The sequence below is a fragment of the Rhizophagus irregularis genome, chromosome 23 (assembly GCF_026210795.1).
Source record: "Rhizophagus irregularis chromosome 23, complete sequence".
Taxonomy (NCBI): domain Eukaryota; kingdom Fungi; phylum Glomeromycota; class Glomeromycetes; order Glomerales; family Glomeraceae; genus Rhizophagus; species Rhizophagus irregularis.
In genome coordinates, this window is record NC_089451.1 from 2,277,306 (window position 1) to 2,301,731 (window position 24,426).

General features: G+C 30.2%; 3 protein-coding genes across 3 annotated transcripts; 1 reads left to right on the plus strand and 2 right to left on the minus strand.

The window, feature by feature from the left end:
- Positions 1–9,345: 9,345 nt before the first annotated feature.
- On the plus strand, positions 9,346–14,828 carry OCT59_015478 (uncharacterized protein; the record flags this gene model as incomplete). Its single annotated transcript, XM_066140035.1, has 11 exons — positions 9,346–9,553; positions 9,645–10,496; positions 10,561–10,702; positions 10,790–11,786; positions 11,875–12,199; positions 12,261–12,389; positions 12,472–13,358; positions 13,430–13,454; positions 13,548–13,647; positions 13,732–14,040; positions 14,117–14,828. 11 exons carry the CDS (start codon positions 9,346–9,348, stop codon positions 14,826–14,828), a joined length of 4,686 nt encoding a protein of 1,561 aa, XP_066002854.1.
- A 1,424-nt stretch (positions 14,829–16,252) lies between these two features.
- OCT59_015479 (uncharacterized protein) lies at positions 16,253–17,271 on the minus strand (the record flags this gene model as incomplete). The annotated part of the gene is made up of 3 exons (XM_066140036.1): positions 16,253–16,540; positions 16,746–16,910; positions 17,146–17,271. The coding sequence occupies 3 exons, from the start codon at positions 17,269–17,271 to the stop codon at positions 16,253–16,255; spliced, it is 579 nt and encodes a 192-aa protein (XP_066002855.1).
- A 4,446-nt stretch (positions 17,272–21,717) lies between these two features.
- On the minus strand, positions 21,718–23,962 carry OCT59_015480 (Homospermidine synthase 1; the record flags this gene model as incomplete). The annotated part of the gene is made up of 6 exons (XM_025331086.2): positions 21,718–21,888; positions 21,968–22,074; positions 22,153–22,246; positions 22,322–23,524; positions 23,642–23,886; positions 23,956–23,962. The coding sequence occupies 6 exons, from the start codon at positions 23,960–23,962 to the stop codon at positions 21,718–21,720; spliced, it is 1,827 nt and encodes a 608-aa protein (XP_025182568.1).
- Positions 23,963–24,426: the final 464 nt, after the last annotated feature.

Sequence of the window (24,426 nt, forward strand, 5' to 3'; positions counted from 1 at the left end):
TATACGTGTTTACCATTAAATCAAATATATCCCCCTTTTATTTTGGACATACTTTTTGGATTTTCCCATTTTGATATTAACGGTTTATTATTCTTTTTTATACACATTGATTCTTTTTACATACTTTTTTTTATGGAATACACCAATTTACAACCCCCAGCTGACCTTGAAAATCAGCCTTCAGAACCAGTTCTACAATATTCTTATAACAAATATAATAAAAACACAAAAACACCAAATAATCATAAAAATCCCCAAAACCACAAAAATAATAATCAATACCTCCATACCCCAGATAATAATGATATACCAACAATGAGTTCACGAAATTATATTCGCGAACCTCGTAATGATGAAGACGAAAATATGTTAAACCACATTGAACACCATTTATTTGATGACCAGGATACAAGAGGGTCAACGTCGTCTACCTCTCAAACACACGACGCCCCCATATCAACATCTTCTCAATTGCGAACACAATTTATTGATTACTATAAATTTGGTACAATCAATATCCAAGGAGGATTCAATAATAAATTGAATGATATTCTCCACTTTTTTACACTTCATAATTATGATATTTTAATTTTAACCGAAACAGGTCTCCATCAACATAATAAAATAGATAGAGATCATAATAAAACAACATACTCCACGTTTCCACTCCCAACACTGAATGATGATAATACTATTCATAATATTCATCTCTATACAGATGACAAAGGCAACACCAAAGGCAGTGGCGTCTCTATGATAATCACGAATCAATTACAAAAACACATTATCAGAACCAACACTTTTTATGGCCGTATTTTAACGGTCGATCTATGTTTTAAAGGCAACCATTATATCAAATTTATATGTTGTTATTTACCTGCTAATGCCGTTGATGACAAAGATTTAATTATCAAATGTTACAAAGAAATTGAAAACATTTTGATCAAGGCTAAACACGATCATTTTGAATGTATAGTTTTAGGCGACTTTAATATTAGTTTCGACAAATTTAAAAAAGCCAATCACTATCCTATTTGGAGACGTGAAATCAAAACAATTTTAAAAAATTTTGACCTTAAAGATTTACTTAAATCCTTTCACGATCACCCGAGCCCGACTCATACTACCAAAAGAAATGAAGGTCCAGATATACAGTCTCGTATAGATTATATTTTTACCTCACCTCATATCTTTCACCATAGCTTTTATGCTTACACTCACCATATTTCAGCAGATTTTTTTACTACAGACCATCAGGCTCTCAGTTGTTATTTGACGCAGGATTATTTTAAAAATAAATTCAATAGCTCTAGGAAAAGCCTAGAAAAATCACCTACGTACAAACCTAACACAGACCCGAAAATTCATTTTAAATACCATTTAATGACCACCGAATCTTGGTCTAATTATAAAGTTACCAATGGTATTATTTATCGACAACACATTAACAAATCAATTTTACCAAATACAACACCAGAACAACAAATAGAATTATATTGGTCAAATATCAAAGATATTATTATACAAACAAAAGAGAAATGTATCCCTTATTCCTCATATAAAAAATATACGAAACAGGAGCGACCGTTATCATTACGACAAAACAATAACAAGATACTTTTACTTCGTATGATTCTACGAAAATTTTCTAATATCAAACTTAATAGACTACAAGGTGATATGGATAAATGGAAAGATTATTGGAACACCTGGAACAATTCGCGTAAACAAATTTTTGTTATCGACGTCCATTTTAACACCAAACGTACTATTTGGCTACCGTATACTTTGACGCCGGATAATATATCCAATGTCAAAAAAGATTTACAAAGTCTTCTACGTATATCTATTGTTTTGCACAAACAAGAAGAAGATTCATGGACTCTAAAAAATATTAACAAATACGTTAATGACAGGAATAATAATTTAATTTATAATCAAAAAAGAATGATTAACAGTATCCTTAATCGAAAACCTCAAAAGATAACATTAGATCGTTTACATTATTACGATCATGAAACTAATCAATTTCAATTTACTAACAATCCTCATATTATAGCAGAACAATCAAATTTACATTTTCAACGGTTAGGAAAAGACCTTAACGATATTAATAACGTCAAAGAATATATGACAATTCAAGATCTCCCGTTATATTGGAGATCAACTTACGAACCCATCAACAACCGTGATTGCAAACATATGACTTCGTTAGAGGACGAATTCTCAATTGAAGAATTATCCCAAGTCATCTCATCACTCCCAAACAACAAAGCCGCAGGCATTTCCGGCATCACATACGAAGACATTAAACATACACACCAAGACTTTAGAGAATATATTAATAAATTTTTCAATTATATATTGCAGGTCCAAATTTACCCACGGGACTGGTTACATGCTTTCCTTTTCCCCATAACCAAACCTAAGGCTTGGGACTGCAAAATTGAAAATACTAGACCTATAGTCTTATTGGAAACATTTAGAAAATTATTCGTTAAAATTTTGACACAAAGAATTAATATCAAGCTTACAACGTACAACCTGATTAATGAAAATAATCGGGCCGGCCTAGCGGGACAATCAACGTTACAACCGCTACAAGTTATCCAACACATAATTGAATCTGCTTACAAAGATAAGAAACCATTATGGATTGGTTTACAAGACCTCAGCAAGGCTTACGATAGAGTTAATAAATCTCTACTACGACTAGCATTACAACGCCTCCATTTTCCCGATACGATTACCACTCTTTTAATTTCTCTATTTAGTAATCGGAAAAATAATGTTATTTTACCCTTTGGCTTATCCGCTGATTTTGATGTACTTCAGGGTATTGACCAAGGAGAAGTCATCAGTCCGCTATTATGGATTATTTATTATGATCCCATGTTCACACACCTTTCACAGTTAACCAATAACCTTCATATTACCAGCGTCAACAAAATTACTAATATTTACCAACCTGATTCCGACCTTCAGATTAATTACTCAGCATCTGTGGTGGGTTATCTTGATGATACCAGCTGGTTTGCATCTTCCAAATCGCAGTTGGAATCCAATCTCCAAATTGCGAATTCTTTCTATGACATGGCAAATATTACCATTAACCATGACAAATACACCATCCTTACCAACATTCCTAAATTTTGTAACAAGGAATTACAATTTCAAGTCACCCCTGACAAATCAATAACGATTAAAACAGCGTCACGGGCCTCATCTAATCGAATTCTTGGTATTTATATTAATGCATTTAACTCACACATGCCGACGCTTAAAAAGATCAAAAAAATAATTAATCATTTCGCGTATACAATGCGCTTTAAAAAGATAACTCATGATCACCTTATTTATATTATTAACAAAGTATTATTACCCAAATTAGAATATATTAATCAATTTACTATTTTTACAAGGTCACAATGTGACCTTTTATTAGCCCCTGTTAAAAAACTTTTTAAACAACATTTAAAATTACCAATTTCTACACATAATAATATTATTCATAACAAATTATTTCCTTCTATTAATAGTTTTTTTTATAACCAATTTTATTCACATATATCAATTGTTAATGTTATTTTTAACACCCCTATGTTCTCCACTATTGGTTTACAAAAAATTTTGAATACACAATATGAATTTTGGATTCCCAATTTCCCGACGTCTAAGGACTTAGTCAACCCTATTTCGTCAAATTATCAATCCCTTTTGACTCGACAATTACGTTTATTCAACACGTTTCATATAACTTTTTTACCACACTGTAATACGTGTATTACTGGTGGTGGTAATTCTATAGTTTCATATTTTAATTCATTTAATTCTCTAGATTCTTTATCCACTAAAGACCTTCAAAGTTTACGGAAAAAACGTATAATGTTTATGGATCAATTAACATCCCTTGATGGCTATTTTCTAAGTACTTGGAAAGACGTTAAAAAACAAAACCCCAAGGCCAATTTCAAAGGTCCTACGCCCAAGTGGTTTCAAAATCTTGAAAAATTTAACATTTTGGTGAACGATAGTTCACGTCGCCTCTTACGAGATTTAATGGTTTCACCCCCAGCCAGATTTGATTCTATGTCTCCTTCTATACGAAAAGCATGTAAATATCGTCCCAAAAATGAATGGACTATTTCCTGGGACGCAGTACACCAGTGTGAACTGTATGGCAAGACGATTGAACAACAAAATGATTTATACGGTACCAGCCTCACTTATCGAACACATTACCTTCCTGAGGTTAACGCTGATACTAGAATCAACTTGACACCCAAAAAAGTAACCCCTATTCTACGACCTTGTACAGGTCACTGTGGTCATAGCGTACCTTTTAGTGGTGATTTACGCCCAAAATGTGTTATTGTTTCTTTAACATCACATTTAATTCTTTTTAATGTTCACGCAAAATCTTTTATACCTAATAGACCTTTTATAAAATTAGATAAATCTTTTATTTTCCCAACTACATCTTTACACACCCTTCGTACTCAAGCTTTTACATATAACAAACATAGATTAATTGTACCTAACGTTTTACCCCCAACGATTCCTATTCTATCCTCTTTGGACTCATACTTAGAGGAGAATCTTTTGTTATTTACTAATAATTCAATCAATTTAAATTTAAATATCTCTTCCTCCCTCTTTATTAAAAATATTTTTGTAGGAAATAGAGATTTAATTATTCAACTTTTAGAAATAGCTAAACAATTTTTACTTCGAAAAAAATTTATTTTTTACACTGATGGTTCTTTTTCCCCTATAGATGTTAATTCTTCTACTCAAACTCAAATGGGTTTTGCTTGGATCGAGATTACTGATGCAACTCCTGATTCTGGACCTCCTCCACCATCTTACAAAGGCGCTTTATCTTTTAATCCGTCTTCTACTAAAGCGGAAGTGTACGCGCTTTTAACAGCTATTATTGCTGTTCCCGATGAGAGTGAATTGGATATTTTCACAGACTCGTTGAACGTCATTCATACCTTCCATGCTGTTACAAACAAATTAACTTCCATCAGAAGAAAGCTGAAATGCAATAACCATTTAGCGTGGCGTTTGATTGACACGTTAATTATGAAAAAATCATTGATCGTCCACCTACACAAAGTCAAAGCTCACTCCAATGATTTTTGGAATGATATGGCCGATAGCTTAGCTAATGCTGCACGTCAACTTGCACCTTACGAGATTAATCCTGCAACTCTACCGGGTTCTTTAATGACCCCTATTTGGGCCTCTATTGCACCAATCGACCGCGACATTAGAAAATTCTGTCATAATCTTACAGATACTTACACTTTTAGTCAATTTTTGGGTAATTCTTCACTTTCACCCATTTTCGATAGATTTCCCTTGTCCTCAATACATTGGCCTCTAACTAGAGCGTGGTTACAATTTAATCCCACGTCCGATGTATGCAGTTCTACCAAATCATCACACAACGCTTTTAAAATTAAAGCACTTAATCATATTCTTCCTTGTGGTGACGTCCTTACCAAACATTATCCTGATCTTTATCCTGACAATCATATACCTTGCCCGGTTTGTAACAACCATTAAGATACTAATGAACATTTGGGAATTTGTTCGAAACTTTTACCTATAATCAACACTACCCTATTAGAACATAAAGTCATATTACAACATCTTCTTGAGAAGCATACTTCCTCTAATCCTATCTTTATTAAACAATCCATCGATCGATTTGATCTCCTATTACCGATCTCGGAGTCAAATTCTTTCACTCATCCAATATATTTAATTATACACCAACTTGTTTCACAAGACTTTTATAATTTAGTACGATCTTTCACCTTTAATGACAAACTTACCCGTTCAATCATATGGGAATTTTTAACCTCATTTCACGAACGAATCTACCAACAAATATGGCCTAAACATTGTTCTCTGTTGAAATTGTGGGAACTGCGTAATGGAATTACGCCCAAACGCAAACGCGATTTTCGTAAGAAAAAACCTTTGAAGTCACGTGATCATAAAACATCACAACCTATTACTCGCTCTAGAGTTGCCTCTACTTCTCATAACAGATCACAAAATCTTTCTCAACCCAGAGTTAGGACGAACTTTTTACCCCCGGATGGTATTTCTCGCCGATCACTTCATCCTTGGATTTCCTCGGCCCCGTCTACTCGCCCTTCTCACTTACCGCAAGTACCGATGTGGTTGATTTTGTGCACTTGTAATTTTTTACACTCTGGTGGATGGTTATCTTCTGTCCGGCACCCTAGTAGTTTTGAGTTAGATATAGATAATTTTTCTTCTTCATGTAATTTTAATTTTAATTTTTTTAGTTCTTCTTTTGCATTTGATAGTCCGTTTTAGACTCCAGGTTATGCTTGATTGTTCTATAGAATAATGGGCAAGACGACCCCTTCAGGCTTCTCCTGAGAGGTTGGGTAAAACACTAGCTTAGAATTTATTGATCTTTTAGACCATGTTTATTCCTATTTAGCGTTCGACCCCAGTCGAGTCTATATCTTAAAAATAAAAATAAAAAAAATAAAAATTAATTCATAGTAAAGGTTTACATATAGATTTATATAGAAATACATAGCAAACACTCTATCTACTAACTCCATAATTTCTATGGATGCGTTGCCAAAGCAACACTAAAGGACTCTAATATGTAAACCCATAAACGAAAAACAAAAAAGAAAAATAATCATAATATAAGCCACACTACACTATAACTAAAAAAAAAATCTATCTACATCGCCTACAAAAATAAAATTAAAATTAAAATGAAATTGATAAGAAACCCCACTTATTTCCAAAGGCGTCACTGTAGCTTTGCTGTAAACCCAGATCTGAGTTATTTATATATTCTTCAGGGTTCTGTTTAATCGTGGTAGTTAGTCCTCGTGAAACGAGATGCCCTATAAAAAATTTTATCCGAATATTTCCATTATTTCTCCGTGTCTTCCGTAAAAATTCCGTGAAAATGATACATCCACGGATATCTGTCAGTGTTAGCGAGATGAAAATTTCCATGATTTAAGGCTATAAATTCCATGAAAATGATACATTCCAGAAAAAAAATGGAAAGATAAAACACGAAACAGATTTTTTACAGGGATGGTGCACAGTTCACCCTCACTATAGTGAATCCTATGGGCTGGAGATTGAAATTCGTTATAGTGAGAAATTCACTATATTGAGGGTCATTTTTTATACATAAAAAAAAATCTGTACCTGAACTTTTCTTCATTATAGCAAGTTATTCACTATATAAAAATTCGCTATAGAGTATAGAGAGGGTGAACTGTATTTCTTATCTCAAATAAATCTAAATCCCACAGAAGCTAGATCCTCGGTGGTAGTCGTCCAAAAATCCAGTTTCCAAAAATCTAGAGTAACAATCAGCATAGCAGCACTTTTTGTTAGCCCCGTAAACGGTCAAAAATTTTTTGCTGTAAGTGTACTGACTGTGACAAACGAATTCCCGCGGCAATTAAAAGGCGAGGAGACTATTGCTGCGGTCTTTATGCGTCCTCCCGTGATCGGTTAAATTTTTGCCGAAAAATTGTATATCCAGTGAAATTATTTATAAAAAATTGGTTCTGGAAATTCCGGTTCAGTATAACAAGATTTCGGCAAACAGGTTCGTTATAACCAGTGGCGACTGTATAGCTCAATTTTAGTTTTTTTTTAAACAAAATTTATAGTCTCTTTGAACTCATCCCATTTTTTTTTTGCTATGATGAAATGAATAAATTCTCGCTTAGCAAAACTGCTTTTGATCGACTGATAGCGTCAGTATTATCGATAATTCTAGCCGGCGTTATTGTACGAGTTATCGAGTACTTTGATATTTTCTATTTTAGCAACGTGATAGTTCTGTTTTTATTTTTGTGATACGATCATAATCTCCAAAAAAGATCCTGATAGTGATAGTTAACTTTTGGTATCTAAATATATTATCCCAAGAAACGTACAAAGGACATGCATATGTTATAATAGGATTAAATTTTTAATGCAAGGCGTAGCAACGCAATATTGATGATTCGCATCGAACGTGCGAATTTACACAGACATCTAATGCGGCAGAGATATGGATATGCAATTGGGATACTGATTTTTTTTTATTTTTAATGATAACAAGATTACAACTAAATATAATAAAAAAAAAAAGTGGGAATAATTCAAATCGGTACAATTGCAAATTTTTTCATATTATATACCGTATTGGTTAAGCATTCTTTACAAGTCCTTCTTTTCTGCTTACACAGATTTTTTTTAATTTACTAATTTAGAATTTTCAATAAAAAATCAATAACAAGAAACAGTCAAACAGAATGTTCGATTAGGCCACATCGGAAAAAATTTTTTCCATTGATGCTAGTTTTATTGCAGAATCCGAGTTATTACACAATGTGTAACTAAAAGTTGATTCGTGCAGGAATTTTTTTTAGTTTCAGCCGCATAAAATTCTATTAAAATATAATAGTTTATCATATTAGCTATTTTTGATCTTTCAAAGAGAAAAAGATTCGTTCTATGAACTTTTACAATATATTTTGCAATATGCATGCAATCTGGTTACACGAACCTTAACGGTTGAATGACAATATCTCAAAATTTTTTATTGTGACTTACCTTTTCTGTCGCCGCAGCTATTAAAAATTTTTTAATGTATATAAATATATACAGTATATATATATATATGTGGTGTGTATACGTTTGATACAAATAAAAATAATAAATATCATTAAATTTTCCTACAGATTCATATTCATAAAAAAAAAAGGTCAATATTTTAAAAACAAGAACTTTATTATTGATACTTTTAATTGAAAAATGATTAAATGTTATAGTAAGTTAATCAGAGGAGATATTTGTTATATTAATCAAATCTAAAATTTTTTGTATAATTTTATAAAAACAATGATCAATAAATCTTATTAAATTGATAATCGATAATTTTATTCGTATTAAAAATTCAATGATTATAAATAGATTAACTTAAAAAAGATTTTAGATATTTTTTTTTTTAGGACAGATTTTCAAATTTTAGAATTCTGTTGTATCACACGAATTAATAAGCCTTTATTACGAAAACGAGAAATGAATTCATTCGTAACAATGTTCTTGTCCTGACATTACGGTACAAATTATTTGGTTATACAAAATGATGGCTACACAAGTTTTGAATGTTTTTCCTTATTTAAAGATAAGATTTTACATTTTTGTAAAAACAAATAAAGTTAAATAAATAAATAAATAAATTAATTTCAAAAAAAAAATAAATAATTTTGATTTCCTTTTTTCCTTTTTTTTTCTAATAAAAAAAAAATTATAATTAAAAAGATGTCGTTATCTGTTGAGCCAACTGAAAATAATCGGAGAAGGCCATCGACTGATAAGGATAGGCGTAATAGATGGAGTTACTTTAGTAATAGAGAGGATACAATTTTTAAATTATCAGATAATGAAAATGATATTATTCTTTCCAAAAAGGAACGTTATCAAATCGCGATTTGTCAAGATGGTAAATTTGCTGTAACATTTGATACAGGTAAAATTCATTTAAAAATTTAAAAATTTATGTAATGTTTATCGAAAAATTATAATACTAAAATAAGCTCCTTTTTTTTAAAAAAAAAAAGCGAACCTTTGGATTAAAGTATTAGAAAATACAGATCATCGTCAATTCAGATTATCTAAAGAAAAGACTACTTCAGCACAACACAATTCAAACAATCAGAACGATGATAAAGAAGAAATTACTAAAACAATCGCTCGTTTCAAAATAAACGAAAATTTAGAAATTGACAAATTTGACAAAGGTGACAAATCCCTTATTCGAGAAACTAACAGTAGCGCTAATAATAGTAATGATACGGATAACATGTATAGATGGAGTTTAGATATATCAAATGTACAAAATTATCAAGATAAATATTTTATCTTTGTTGCTGTATCTCGCATAGATGTTAATGAGGATATGAAAGGAAAAGATACAAAGTCTGATTATAAGAAAAACATAATAAAAAGAAGATTTCCAAATTCAGACGTTAGAATTGCTTTACCAGGATCGTATAGTAATAAATCAAATGAAAATAAGAAAGGAACAGCAATTTACCGTCTTAAACTGAATAAGGACAATAATAATAACTTTGATTTTAAGGAAATATCTCCCGTAACTTATTGTTATTCTGATAGTGTTTCCGGAATATGTAAATTTATACAAAATTTAGACGATATCGATCAAAATGATTACACTTTTAAAAGATTTATCGTATTGAACTTTAACGGAATATATAATTTTGAGTATAATTTCGAGTATAGAAGTTTTGATTTAAAAACGAGATTTGATTACCCGAAAAGTATTGAAAATGAACTAAAACATTGGCATAAAGAAAATCTAGAAGAAGACTGTATGAATAAACTTCTTACGTGTCTTTATAATCAATATTTCTTGGTCGAACATTATAAGAATAACGTACAGATGCTTGAAGGTAATTAATATCATTTATTTTATTATAATATTCATTGTGAATTATCATTTAACAAAAATTATAGTTTATGATTTAGCGGACATGAGCTTAAAAACTACCCCAAAAAGAGTCGAAAGAAAAGATAAACGTATTAGAAATTTTAATTACAATACTTTTTCAGTTAGTAAACTACAAATTTGTTTTACTCGGGGACTTAATTCTATTAAGTAAGTTTATTTTCAATTTTTCGATTTTGTCATTTTATTATTTATTTATTTATTTATCTTTTTCATTCGATTTTAATTATCCATTAGGTTATACTTTATGGAGAATGGTCTGGAGGTCGTATCAAAAAAATTTGATGAATTTGAAAAAATTTATTCACTAGAATTCATTGATAGTGATGAAAAATTACTTATAATAGGCGAAAAAAAGAGTCAGGTGAAACTTGTGATCTGGGATATCTATAATACTGTAAAGGCCGAAACGATAACGTTAGAAAATTTTTCTATCGTAGAACTTAGTAATCGTTTGGCTAGAACTTCAGGAAATATTTTACAAGTTGATGAAGAAGGAAGGGTTACATCAGTTCTTAAAAAAATCGATAAATTAAAACAAAATACATCAGAAGAAGAAAAAGAAAATTTTAAAAAATATACAAATAAGAAGGATGGAAATCATACGATACATTATGATAAAGAATTTGTTCCGATAGTTATTGATAAAGAACCTTGGGTGATAGATGAGTATGAAAGAAATTCTTATTGTCTTAATCAAAAGAAAGAAGGAGAAAGAATACAAACTTTGCAGCTTATAGTTGGTAGATCCACGGTTCAAATTTGGCATCAAATCCGTGATGATAGTAAATCTAAGGATGAACTTTCTAAACTCCCAAACAAAGGAGGACCGTTTCTTGAATATATATGGGCGAATGGTATTCCGGTAAATCAAGAAAGGAGAGCAACAAGATTAAGAATTGAAGAGTTTAAATATAAACCAAATGATGGATCAAGTCATATATTAGATGATTTTTATTTGAAAGTTTATTGGTACGAAAGAGCTTCGAGTGATAAAGAGAAAACAGAAGAAGAAATTAGAGATATGGAGGATAAAGAAATAGAAAAAATGGAACTTAATAGAAAAGCGGGAAAGGAAATGGAAAAGGATGGAATTATGGAAATGAAAGAAAAAGTAATTCAAAAGAAAGATATTATTGAAAAAGTTAATGCGGTAAGACGCGCTTGTAGAGCATTGGAACATCTTAATAAGCGCAGAAGGTTTCTTGTGACTAATTACATTAAAATACATCAAGTAGGTTACCGATTATAATTTTATTTATTCATTATTTAAGCTTTTTTTGAAAAAATAGAAAATAATTAAATTTCTTTTTAACTAAAAGTATGAAGAAATGATAATATATATTCAACATATAGTATGGAGGTTTGCTAAATGCAAACCTGAAGAATTTAAATTATTAGATGTTCGACATAATGTCATGAAAAAATTAATTCTTGGTGATTGCAATTATTTGATAAAACTTATATTATTTGGAGACAAAAGTAATAACGATAAAGATAATGGAAATGAAAAAAAAGAGGAATTCATAATCAGACATATACCAAGGAGTGTGTCTTGGCCAGGAAAAAATTTCATAAAAGATGATGACCTTGAAGATAATGAAATGCCAGAAAGTGATATGGAATTAGCAATTTATCGTTTCAAAGGTAATTTGACCTTATGACGTTGTTTATATCGTTGATCAATAACTTGATTTTATATTTATAGGTCGTGAACTTAAAGATACTGTTGTTGTTGCTTATTTTTTGGAATATTATTCTAGTCATGCAACAGATTATGCTGGTTGGATGAGTACTGTGTCTAAGGCATTACCTTTATTATTTAAATATAACTACGGTTTGTTTTCTTTTCATTTCTAATTTTTATTTTTCAAAAGGAATTATGATATTTATTTACAATATTTATTATATACATATAGATGATTATGCTAGAAAGCTATTTCGTAAGGAATGTTTTGCAAATCAAGATTACTTTTCAGCACAAGATCCTTATGATATTATTCCAGTAGAATATCAAGCGAAACGTAACCATAACATTAAATTTAGGGCATTTAGAATAGACAAATTGCAATCTGACGAATATGAATGGTACAATAGAATTACTAGGAAATTATTTAATCCTTTTAAAAAAATGCGCAAAATCATTGAAGATTTTGATAATTACCTTGAGAAGTCGCCATTAGCTTTAAGAGTTGTTCCTCTTCCTGAATTTACCATTGCACAGAAAAATGTAGAACAAAATTATAGATTAAAAATTGCTTTAAAGATTTTTTTGTTCTTATTTATACCACGATGGTACAAAATTAGTCGAGATAAAAAGAACCTGTTAAGCCCTTTTTCTAGGGTGGTACGATACGAGAATAATGATGATATGTATGATAATCCAGCAACTGAAGCGGTTATTGATTTTCGTTGGCAGAAAGCGAGAAATTTCTTTTTCTTTCTTTTTCTCCGATTTCTTGTTTTTGCCTTTTGTTTCATATTTATCAGTTGGAAATATTTGAATCATGATGTTATAAGTTGGAAATTACGAAATTTTTTATTTGCATTAATTCTCATATTTTATTATTTAGCAACATATTTACTCGCTACTGAATTAATACAGTTATATTTTCATGGGCCTAGAAAATATTTTGGTGATATATTTAATAGTTTTGACATATGTTCCATTTTACTTTCCATGATAGTAATGTCAATAATGCTTCAACATTTTAAACTTTCTGATGGCTTTGCAAGTGTCGAATCAGTTGATGTGGGATTGATGGTGGGGATATCATTCTCGACTTTTTTTCTCTGGATCGAATTTGTAGGTTTTATTTTACAATTTTTGTTTTTTTGCATATCATTAATATTGACAGATTATTTATAATAATATAGGTATTATATCTCCGCTTAGTATCAAGTAAATATCAAATTTAACTTTATTTTTAAAAGAATTCATGATCAAATTAATAATTAATTATTTTTTAATTTTTAATTTTTTTTAATCGATTAGAAATAGCCATATATATTTATTTTGTTATATATATCATCAAAAACATTTTTCCATTTATTTTGTTTATGTTCATTGTAATAATGGGATTTGCGCACACAATGTATAATCATTTTTAATTTTTTTTTTAATTTTTAATATATTTAGTTTATTTTATTTAATTCAATTTTTTTTTATTTATATCTAGGTTTATTTTACTTAAGAACCCTAATGATCCCGAAATTAAAGTAAAATCAGATACATTAAGTGGAACTGCTAAAAATATAAATAATGAAACATTATTTGATATTACGCTTGAATCTAAATATGATGTTGTAGACAAGAATGATAATCCATTTTCATCCTTTTCTGCGGCAATAATAGCCGCATATTTTTGGTTGAATGGTGATATGGTACAAAGAGATCGTTTTGATTTTTGGGTTATTGATTTATTTACCTTAATTGCTAGTATTTTTATTGTAACTGTTTTACAAAATATGTTGATTGCTTTCATGGGGTAAGTTATTATTAACGATATTATTAATAATTTTAAATGCGATTTTATTTAATATTATATATTTGTTTTATTTTAGTGGAGTGTATGAAAGAGCAGAAACTAAGGGTAGACAAGCATTATTAAGATTTAGAGCGAATCAAATAGCAGATTATGAAGCATTAGAACATTTTCATTTTTGGCCTCCTGAACCAGAACCAAAATATATTTATTATATTGGTCAATCTAAAAATTTTCAAGAATGGTATCAAAAGAGAAAAGATGACCAAGGTGAAATTTATAATGATTTTGAAGAAAAACCTACAAATATTATAACTCAAGCTTTTAAAGATGTTGATTATGATGAAACTTCAATTTGGCAATTCGATGATGATAATTCATCTGATACCAAAAGTAAAAAGAGGGAATGTTCTACTGATTATACTATAGAGTTACCGGAAATAAAGGAAGAAACTATTCTATCAAATTCTTTAGAAAATTGTCAAGAAATTTTTTTAGAAAAAATGAATGAAACTTCAAATGGGAAATTCGATGATGATAATTCATCTAATACCAAAAGTGAAAATATGGAAGGTTCTACTGATTCTACTATAACGTTACCGAAAATAGAGGAAGAAACTATTAAATCAAATTCCTTAGAAAATTCTCAAGAAATTTTTTTAGAAAAAATTAATGAAAAAATTAATGAAATGAAAAAGATAAATGATGAAATGAAAAAAGTAAATGATGATATTCAAAATTTATTTAATGAAATGTATACTAAATTTAATAATAAACCTCAAAACTTTTGAACGGTATAATTTTGTAATATTGGTAATGTGTAACATAAAATAGATATCTTCTTTAACGTTTCTATGATAGAAAGAATTAGTATTTAATTTTTCTAAAGAAAAAAGTAAAAAATAATTTAATTACGTTTTATTTTTTTTTTATTTATACTTTAGTTTGAACATTATTTCATTTATTTATATTCAAAGAAATTTTTTTTGGTATCAATTTAAATAAAATAATCAAAATAATCATTTGATACCTATCGACTATCGATCTCTTTTTTTATCCGGTTAAAAAATATCCGATTAAAACTACCCGGAATCCAGATAAAAAAAATTTTGTCTCTTTAATAAGATGGATTTATCACACTTGATGAAAAAACAACCAAACTAAAATATCTGTTTTCTCTTAAATTACGCACGTACATTGGTTTTTTATGGATAAAATTAAAATTCCATTTTTTTCCTTAGTAATATAAACATACTCTGACGAATATTTTAAAATTGTGAACAAAACACGCTTTAAACGTTTTAAACATTTAGTAATATTTTATGCAATGATCATGGCAAAATAGATGATAGATCCTTTTTTAATCGTTCAAATTATTGATTTAAAGTAACCAGTTAAAAATATATAACCAAAATAAGAACACTTTGCAAAATCGAACATTTTTAAAGAGCCGTTCTATGATCATATCCTGAGGTATATTTTTTTTTAAAAAAAAGAATAAACATGTATAGATTATTTCATCGAAGAGACCATTAAAAATATTTTTATTTATTTCGAAAATGATTTATTAAATTTATTAAAATATTTTATATAAATATTATAATAATCTAGAAAACAATATTTAATAGTTTATTGTTCAGTTGATTAGGAATATGCGGGATTTCACTGACCGATATTTTTATGAGACATCTAATATTGAAATCAGTATTAGTAGCATTTAATTCCTAATGACCGAACTATAAACTCAGTTATTGGATGGGGATATCAGTCTTCGACCGACATCTCTATTCCCTCTATTCCCCCATCCAATATAACTATTTATTAATAATATAATAATATTTTTATAAATAAATTTAAACTAAATATACGTTTAACTCTTCTGAGTCCCGACGACCCGCCTCCTTTACAAAAAATTCAATTTTTTTTCATTTATTCATTATTAAGTATTTATTTTATTAATCATTTTACAAATTTTAAATAAAAACTACTTATAAATAAACTGTACATATAATTTTTTAACAACCGTACACTGCAAGATCACCGCCTTCTGATTTTGTAATCTCCAAACCCACACACTCCCAACCAACATACCTAAAGAAAAGAGGCCTAAGAGAAGACTTCCTGACGTTTTTGAATGGTATGGGAGTTCTCAGCAACAACGAAAGAGTGCATCACAATTAGACCTAAATGAATGAAGACAGAAAAAAAAAATATTTTAAACAACACGCCCAACCCACACCCAAACCCACCCAAACCCCAAACACCCACACCACGCAAACCCACACTCCCAACCCACGCCCAACCCACACCCAAACCCACCCAAACCCCAAACACCCACACCACGCAAACCCACACTCCCAACCCACGCCCAACCCACACCCAAACCCACACCCAAACCCCAAACACTTACACCACGCAAACCCACACTCCCAACCCACACCCAAGCCCACCCAAACCCACACTCCCAACCCACACCCAACCCACACCAAAACCCACACCATACCTAAAAAAAGACGTAAAGAAAAGAGGCCTAAGAGAAGACTTCCTGACGTTTTTGAATGGTACGGAAGTTCTAAAGAATGCATCACAATTAGACCTAAAAATATGAAGACAAAAAAAAAAAAAATTTTAAACAACACGCCCAACCCACACCCAAACCCACCCAAACCCACACTCCCAACCCAAACACCCGCACTCCCAACCCATACCCAAACCCACGCAAACCCACACTCCAACCCACACCCAAACCCACCCAAACCCACACTCCCAACCCAAACACCCGCACTCCCAACCCATACCCAAACCCATACCCAAACCCGCGCAAACCCACACTCCCAACCCACTCCCAACCCACCCCAAAACCCGTACCATACCTAAAAGAAGATGTAAAGAAAAGAGGCCTAAGAGAAGACTTCCTGACGTTTTTGAATGGTATGGGAGTTCTCAGCAACAACGAAAGAGTTCATCACAATTAGACCTAAAAAAAAGATGAAAAAAAAACAAAGATTTTAAAACAACGCACCCAACCCACCCAAACCCACACTTCCACCACACCACGCAAACCCACACTCCCAACCCACACCCAAACCCACACACAAACCCACATACCTCACACTCCCAACCCATACCCAAACCCACGCAAACCCACACTCCCAACCCACTCTCAAACCCACACTCCCAACCCAAACACCCACACTCCCAGCCCACACCCAAACCCACACTCCCATCCCACATACCTAAAGGAAGACGTAAAGAAAAGGGGGCGAAGACCTAGACAGGGGGAAGACAGACCTAAAAGAAAAAAAAGGAAGACGGAAAAATGAAGATGAAAAAAAGAGAAGACGGAAAAAAAGACGAAAAAAAAAGATGATGAAAAAAAGGAGAAAAAAGAAGTCAAAAAAAGATAAAAAGAAGTCGGAAAAAAAGTTAAAAAGAAGTTGAAAAAAAAGTTAAAAAGAAGTTGAAAAAAAAGATAAAAAGAAGTCAAAATCGTTAAAAGGTAAGCTATTTATATTATTTGAAATTACTCATGACGATAACATCAAGATTATGTGTTACGCGTCATAAGGAATTATTAGCAATTTTTTTCGCGTAAGTACAGTACTTTTTATTCATATGACCGATATGAGTAATTAAAGTCCGAAGTGTTATTGTACATTGTCATGTGCCAGAGATGTACCAATTGTCCCAGCTTCCCAAATTACTTTCCATACATTTTTTCTTTTTCTGTTTTTACTTTTTTTTTCATTAATAGTTTACACAAAAAGAACTATAATTATACTATTTTTATAATAAAATAAATAAAAAAGTGGCGCAAATTTTTTAAGTAATCCCCTGTCGCACTAAGTGTCACTCATGATTGCCTTCATACTAATTTTTGAGTTTAAAATACCGTAGTTAAAATAGTTATTTAATAAGTGACACGCTCCAGGGGATTGATTACCCATTTATTTCCTGGAAAGGGAAACCCTATTATTTCCAACTCCTCATGAAATAAATAATACTAATTAGATGAATAAATTAGTTTTTTTTATTTGAAAGTATAACGAGATTAGTATTTACACCGATTTTGAATGTAATTTTAGTCGTTAACATAAATTTCAGTTCATCAAAATTCAAAATCAGCATATTACGACATTGCGGCGCATGTTTCAGTTGTATCGTGGATTCATGGACTACTAAATTCTGGTATGAAATAGTTTCCAAAAATTGCGTAACAGTGATTCAACTTTTTTAATATAAATACTCTCATGCAGACCTTATTAATCATTTCTTTCGCATAAATTTTTACTGATAAACTAATTTTTTTACTTTTTTATACTATTTTACCTATATCGTCATTATAAGCCACTGATCAAGAGTCTATTTTATTATTAGTCATGACGGTATTCAAACTTTCTCAGTTTTTTTTTAAAATTTCTTCCTCTAATAAAATACTTCTTTGTCTAAAAATTCATTTTATTAATTTACAGAAATATTTCCGAAATGGAATTTCATTAAATTGTTTACTCTTAGGAGAGACTTCTAATGAAAGTTTTTAGGTTACCGTTGCTAAAAGCAGCTTAATTGGTAATACTCAGTCGAATATGATTTACTCAAAATTGGACATCTCAAGTATATGAGAAAAAAAACATTGATTGGTCCGATCTGGACCTTTGGAAGGTTGACATCGCTGAAAATGAAGAACACCTGCTTGAAAAAGTTGAAGAAAATAACATTAAAGACATTCTTAGTGGCGAGATGATGAAACCTGACTAGTATTTTTCAATTATACTTGTACTGGAGAACATCCACAACATCGTACATGTGCCCTCTATTGGTAAGTGTCTTTCATGTTTTTACCTCTCGAACAAGAAATATGTAGTTCTGATCTCTTTTTTTTCTTTGTAACACGTTAAATGATTTTCCTCAATAGGAAAAAGAAACCTGAATGATTCGGACGACAGAAAAAGTATTGACATAAAAAGTGGGAGATCTGCTTTGCAAAAGTTGAATATCTGAGTCAAATACTTTTTTTTGTATAGGACCTGGTCTTCAAGCAGGGTGTATGAAGCAATTAACTACTACATTGAACCTAAAAAGCTGGGAAATTCTCTCCTTAATGACAAGTTCTGTCTCCTATATGGGCATCGGCAGAGTGCCAAGACAACTACTGCTTTTGCAATAGCAAATTGGCTCAAAACCAATTATGATAAAGAAGTTTACACCTTGAACTTTAACAACGGGATTGAGATTAAAAATGGACTTGAGAAATTCTGGCGGTCTATATAGGCAATTTCATTTCAGTATAGTTAAATCATCTCTATCATCTCTTAAATTGCAGCTTCTAGTATGAATAACTTTTGCAATTCCACTTAAATAGTAGATTATAAACTGTTTATTTCACCAAATATCAATTCAATTAAATCGTGTAATGGTGAAGAAAGAAGAAAGAAAAAAATAGAATTATATGTTTAGTTAAATAATAATTGATAAATGTCGCTAATATAAATTATATATTTATTTCTTTACCCCTGATACCGTAGTTAATGTATGAATTCACTGAAATGTTATTAATGTTATTGTAAGTATATCAAATATTATCCAATCATAGCATCAATATGGATTACGCAGCGAAAAACAAACAAACATGATCTTAAACTCATTTCAGGTCTTATCGTAGCTTGAATTAATATTTATAATAGTAAAATAAATATTAAATCTTTAGCACTCTTATTTCCAATCCTATATTAGAAGCATAAAATGAAATTATTTATTAAACGTATTTGGAAAGTAATTTCCAATACGCAGCAATTAACATGCGCAGTTTGCGCCTTTTGCGCAGTAATGAATAAATGACATATGATGAGTCATATCTATAATTTCAAAAAAAGCAAAATAAAAAGAAAAAAAGAAATATGACATAGCAGCGGAAGGTTTCGATCCTCCGACCTCGGGGTTATGGGCCCCGCGCGCTTCCTCTGCGCTACGCTGCTTATTTTTTAAAATACTGTAAATTTATTAGAATTTATTCTTATATACTATTGAAATAATAATAATAAATAGAACGATATATTAGATAAATGTATATTTTTGAGCGAAGCCGAGAATGCATGTTTCAATTCATGCTATACATCTGCTGAGTGAGAATTCTAAAGATTATTATCGGATGTATCACGTGATAGCAGCGAATCACAAATCACGATATCGTTATATTGATTTAATGAAAAGTGTCGGGGTTCAAACCCAAAGAACAGGCAAAATTCTATTATTGAGCTGTAAGAATTAATTTGGATATTTCGTTGCTCATATATGTTGGATACATCATAATTTAAACTTATTATGAAAATTGAAAAAAAAATAGACGGCACTAAAAGAAGCAGATGGATATAAAAAACAAACTCAATAATAATTCAATAGAATTTATTGATTTTACAAAATAAGTTAAATTTTACTTTACTATATTTTATTTATAATTTTTAAAAATTACCTTATACTGTAGGTAAAATTATTAATAAAATTTGAAACCAACTTATAAAGAAGCAGTAACTAATATTCTTGAATATATATTTTTTGTTCATTATGCTTAGTTTAATTCACCTCTGCAACAGTGATTTAACAACTTTGTTTTTTACTTTAATTACAGTATAATATGCGTCTAAGAAAAATAAATGCTCGACATACATTTTTCATTATTATGATATTACTGCAGTTTAGATGTTGAAAAATAATAATAATATGAATTTTAAATGGATAAATAACTGTCTGTTAGTCTCAATCATCGATTTACCGCTTATTAAATAATAATTTTTGATACCGAACTTAATCACAAAGTCTCCCACGATAAGATGATGAATATAATGAAGCGAGCTGTATCTAGTTTTAATATAGTAGTTTTTTACATGTTGGGTAGGTGCTCGACGATCTTACTTATCAAATGTTATATTTAAGTTTAACTTTGTCAAATCCTTTTTTACCTTTCCGTAACATTTTCTTCACTTTCAATTTGATTGTTCTTTCCATTATAATTATGTTCGCATTTTTGTTATATTAAAGTTATCCATTTACCCATTTTCTTAAATAAATTGTGGCCAGAACTTATTAGTTAACCCAAAGCAAAATAATAATAATAATATCTAATATAGTTGTTAATAATCGTTGTACGCATTCATTCAGGGCCGGAATTAAGATAATGTCGGCCTGTATCTAGTAATAAAAATTTGACCAAAATTGTACATAAAAGGCAAGATCTACATGATTTTGATTATTTGCGCAAACTCAAGACCTTGAGGTATTAGTTTCGTAATATGTAGCTAAGAAATGCAATAATCTTGGCCTTATTTCTATTAACAACAAATAATTTGCCAGTGATCACGCAAAATTTATCATACCGCTACAATTATTGTAACTACTATCTCAGTAAGTAAAGTTAACCCGCGCTGAAATGAGTATTTGTTATTCTTTTCAGAATGTTTCATAGATTCTTTCTTCTTTTAACTATGTATTGATAAGGTATGAATATGCGTTTTTATATGTATTTAATAATTCTTTCTAAAATAAAAATAGCCATCAATCATATTATACAATTTTGATCCAGGAATGCAATATAAATAAAAACGAAAATAATGCCATATGTCATCGATTACAGAATGACATGATTAATTTCATGAAATTTATAAAACATATTTTAAAATAAGATAACTATGAAGGATTATTTACGCTATTAAGTTCAATTATTATTTGGTCGGTAATCCCTTTAAGTAATTTTTGTTCCCGTTCATATTCATCTTTTCCTGCTTCTTGATTATTTTCAAGCCATGTAGTTGATTTATCTATTGCAATTTCAAGTTTATTCTTTATATCATCAATATTCTAAATTTGAGTCCATTTTAAACAAGATTATAAGTTTGATCGAACAGAAATAACTTTAGCAGTTAATTGAGAAACTTACTTGAACCAAATTACGTAAGTTATACGCATAGTATTCCAAATCACTTCGTGCTTGCATTTTTTGAGCAATTTTCTTTCTTTCTGCATGATATTTTTCAGCCTCGGAAGCTGTTATTTTTAAAAATAAAAATCATATATTAGTGTAAAATTATTATTAAAATCTGAATATTAAAGAATGATTCACACCCATGCGTTCGATTTCTCTCTTCGATAATCGTCCTTTGTCATTAGTGATGGTAATCTTATTTGATCTGCCAGTTGCTTTATCAACAGCAGAAACCTATAATAGTAAGGATTTAAAACATAATTAATATAACTGTAGAATTATTATATACTCATATAAATAAATACATACGATTAAAATGCTTTTTTCATCAATATCAAAGGTAATTTCAATTTTTGGAACACCTTTTGGTGCTGGCTTAATACCAAAAAATTCAAAATTTCCGAGTAAGTTGTTATCTCCTGTTCGGGTACTTTCACCTTCATATATCCGAAGTAATATTCTAGACTGATTATCAAGATCTGTAGACATAATTTCAGATTTCTTAGTAGGTATTGTGGTATTACGTTTAATAATCCGCTTCATGACACCACCAGCAGTCTCGATACCAAGAGATAAAGGAGTGACATCAAGTAGAAGTATATTTTGAGTTTTTTCAGAAATATAACCAGAGGAAGAGGAAATAGCAGCTTGTACTGCAGCACCGTAAGCTGCAGCCTCATCGGGATTGATGGACTTATTTAGTTCTTTTCCATTAAAAAATTCAGATATCATTCTTTGAATTTTGGGAATACGTGATGATCCACCAACCAAAACAATTTCGTTAATTTGACTTTTGTCAATTTTAGCATCTTGAAGTACTCTCTCAATAGGTTCGATTATAGAACGGAATAGATCTTGATTCAATTCTTCAAATCTGGTACGTGTCAAAGAGGTATAAAAGTCAATACCCTCAAAAAGAGAATCAATTTCAATGGAAGTTCGTGATGATGCTGAAAGTGTACATTTCGCACGCTCACACGCCGTTCTTAAACGACGGATAGCACGTGCATTGGAAGAGATATATTTCTTAAATTTTCTATTAAATTCATTTACAAAATGATCAACAAGTCGACTATCAAAATCTTCACCACCAAGATGGGCATTACCAGCAATGGATTTTACTTGGAAAACCCTTTCTTCAATAGTTAAGAGAGAGACATTACAAGCACCACCACCCAAATCAAAGATAAGAACATTACGTTCTCCAATTATTTTCTTGTCCAATCCGTAAGTAATGGCCGCTGCAGTTGGTCCAGCAATGATACGAAGTATATTCAAACCTGCTATCGACCCTGCATCTTTTATAGCTTGACGTTGAGAATCATTAAGGTAAGCTGGCATTGTAACTACGGCATTTTTAACTTGTGTATCAAGGAAAGCTTCTGCGATTTCTTTCATTTTTGTTAATACCATGGATAAAATTTCTTCGGGAGAAAATATTTTCTTTTTATATTTGTATCCAACACTGATATATGGTTTACCATTATTGTTGACGACTTTGAACGGCCAATTCTAATATATTTGAAAGATTTTTTTAATTGTTATATAACCCAAATTTTTGAATAATAATTTAATTTATTTTTTTTTCTTATTTTTGGAGAATTTTCACTTTTATTATATTGAACATACCTTCATATCGGATTGAACGTCCTGGTCATTAAAATTACGACCAATGAGACGATGAACACTAAATACGGTATTATGAGGATTCATAGAGGCTTGATTTTTGGCGGCATCTCCAATAAGAATTTCCGTATTAGTGAAAGCGACATATGATGGCGTTGTACGATTACCATGGTCATTGGCAATAATTTTGACTCTACCATTTTGCCAAACACCGACACAAGAGTATGACGTTCCCAAATCAATACCGACTATATTAAATTTAATAATTAATTTCCTAGAATCTTTTGGCAAGAAAAATGTTAGAAGTTAAAATATACCACTCATCGTAAAATCTTTTTTAAAGTTAATTGATATTTTTTTCCGTTTCTACAGAGTTGTAAACAAAAAAAATGTATATTTTTAATTAAAAAAATTCCAAGGAACAAAGACGTTTTCCTTAAAATCTTTTGCGGGCGTGTGAAAAATATTTAAAAATGGGTAAATAATGATCTACTACTGTTTTCCAAAAACAACTGTGCAATTGTTTAATTGATTCGCATTAGGTTAGGTAAATTAGGTTGATTAATAAAATTTACATTAATTTAATCCGATATTAATAATATGCGGGATTTTACTGATTATGAGACTTCCTATTCCTATCCAATAACTATTTAATATAAGGAATAACTTTAGTCAATATTAATGCTTTTTCAAAGATATTAAAATTTGAAGAAATGTGAATAATATTAGAAATTATTTTGTTTCGATTGAAAAATTTAATAACTTTTCTCATTATTAAAAGTTAATGC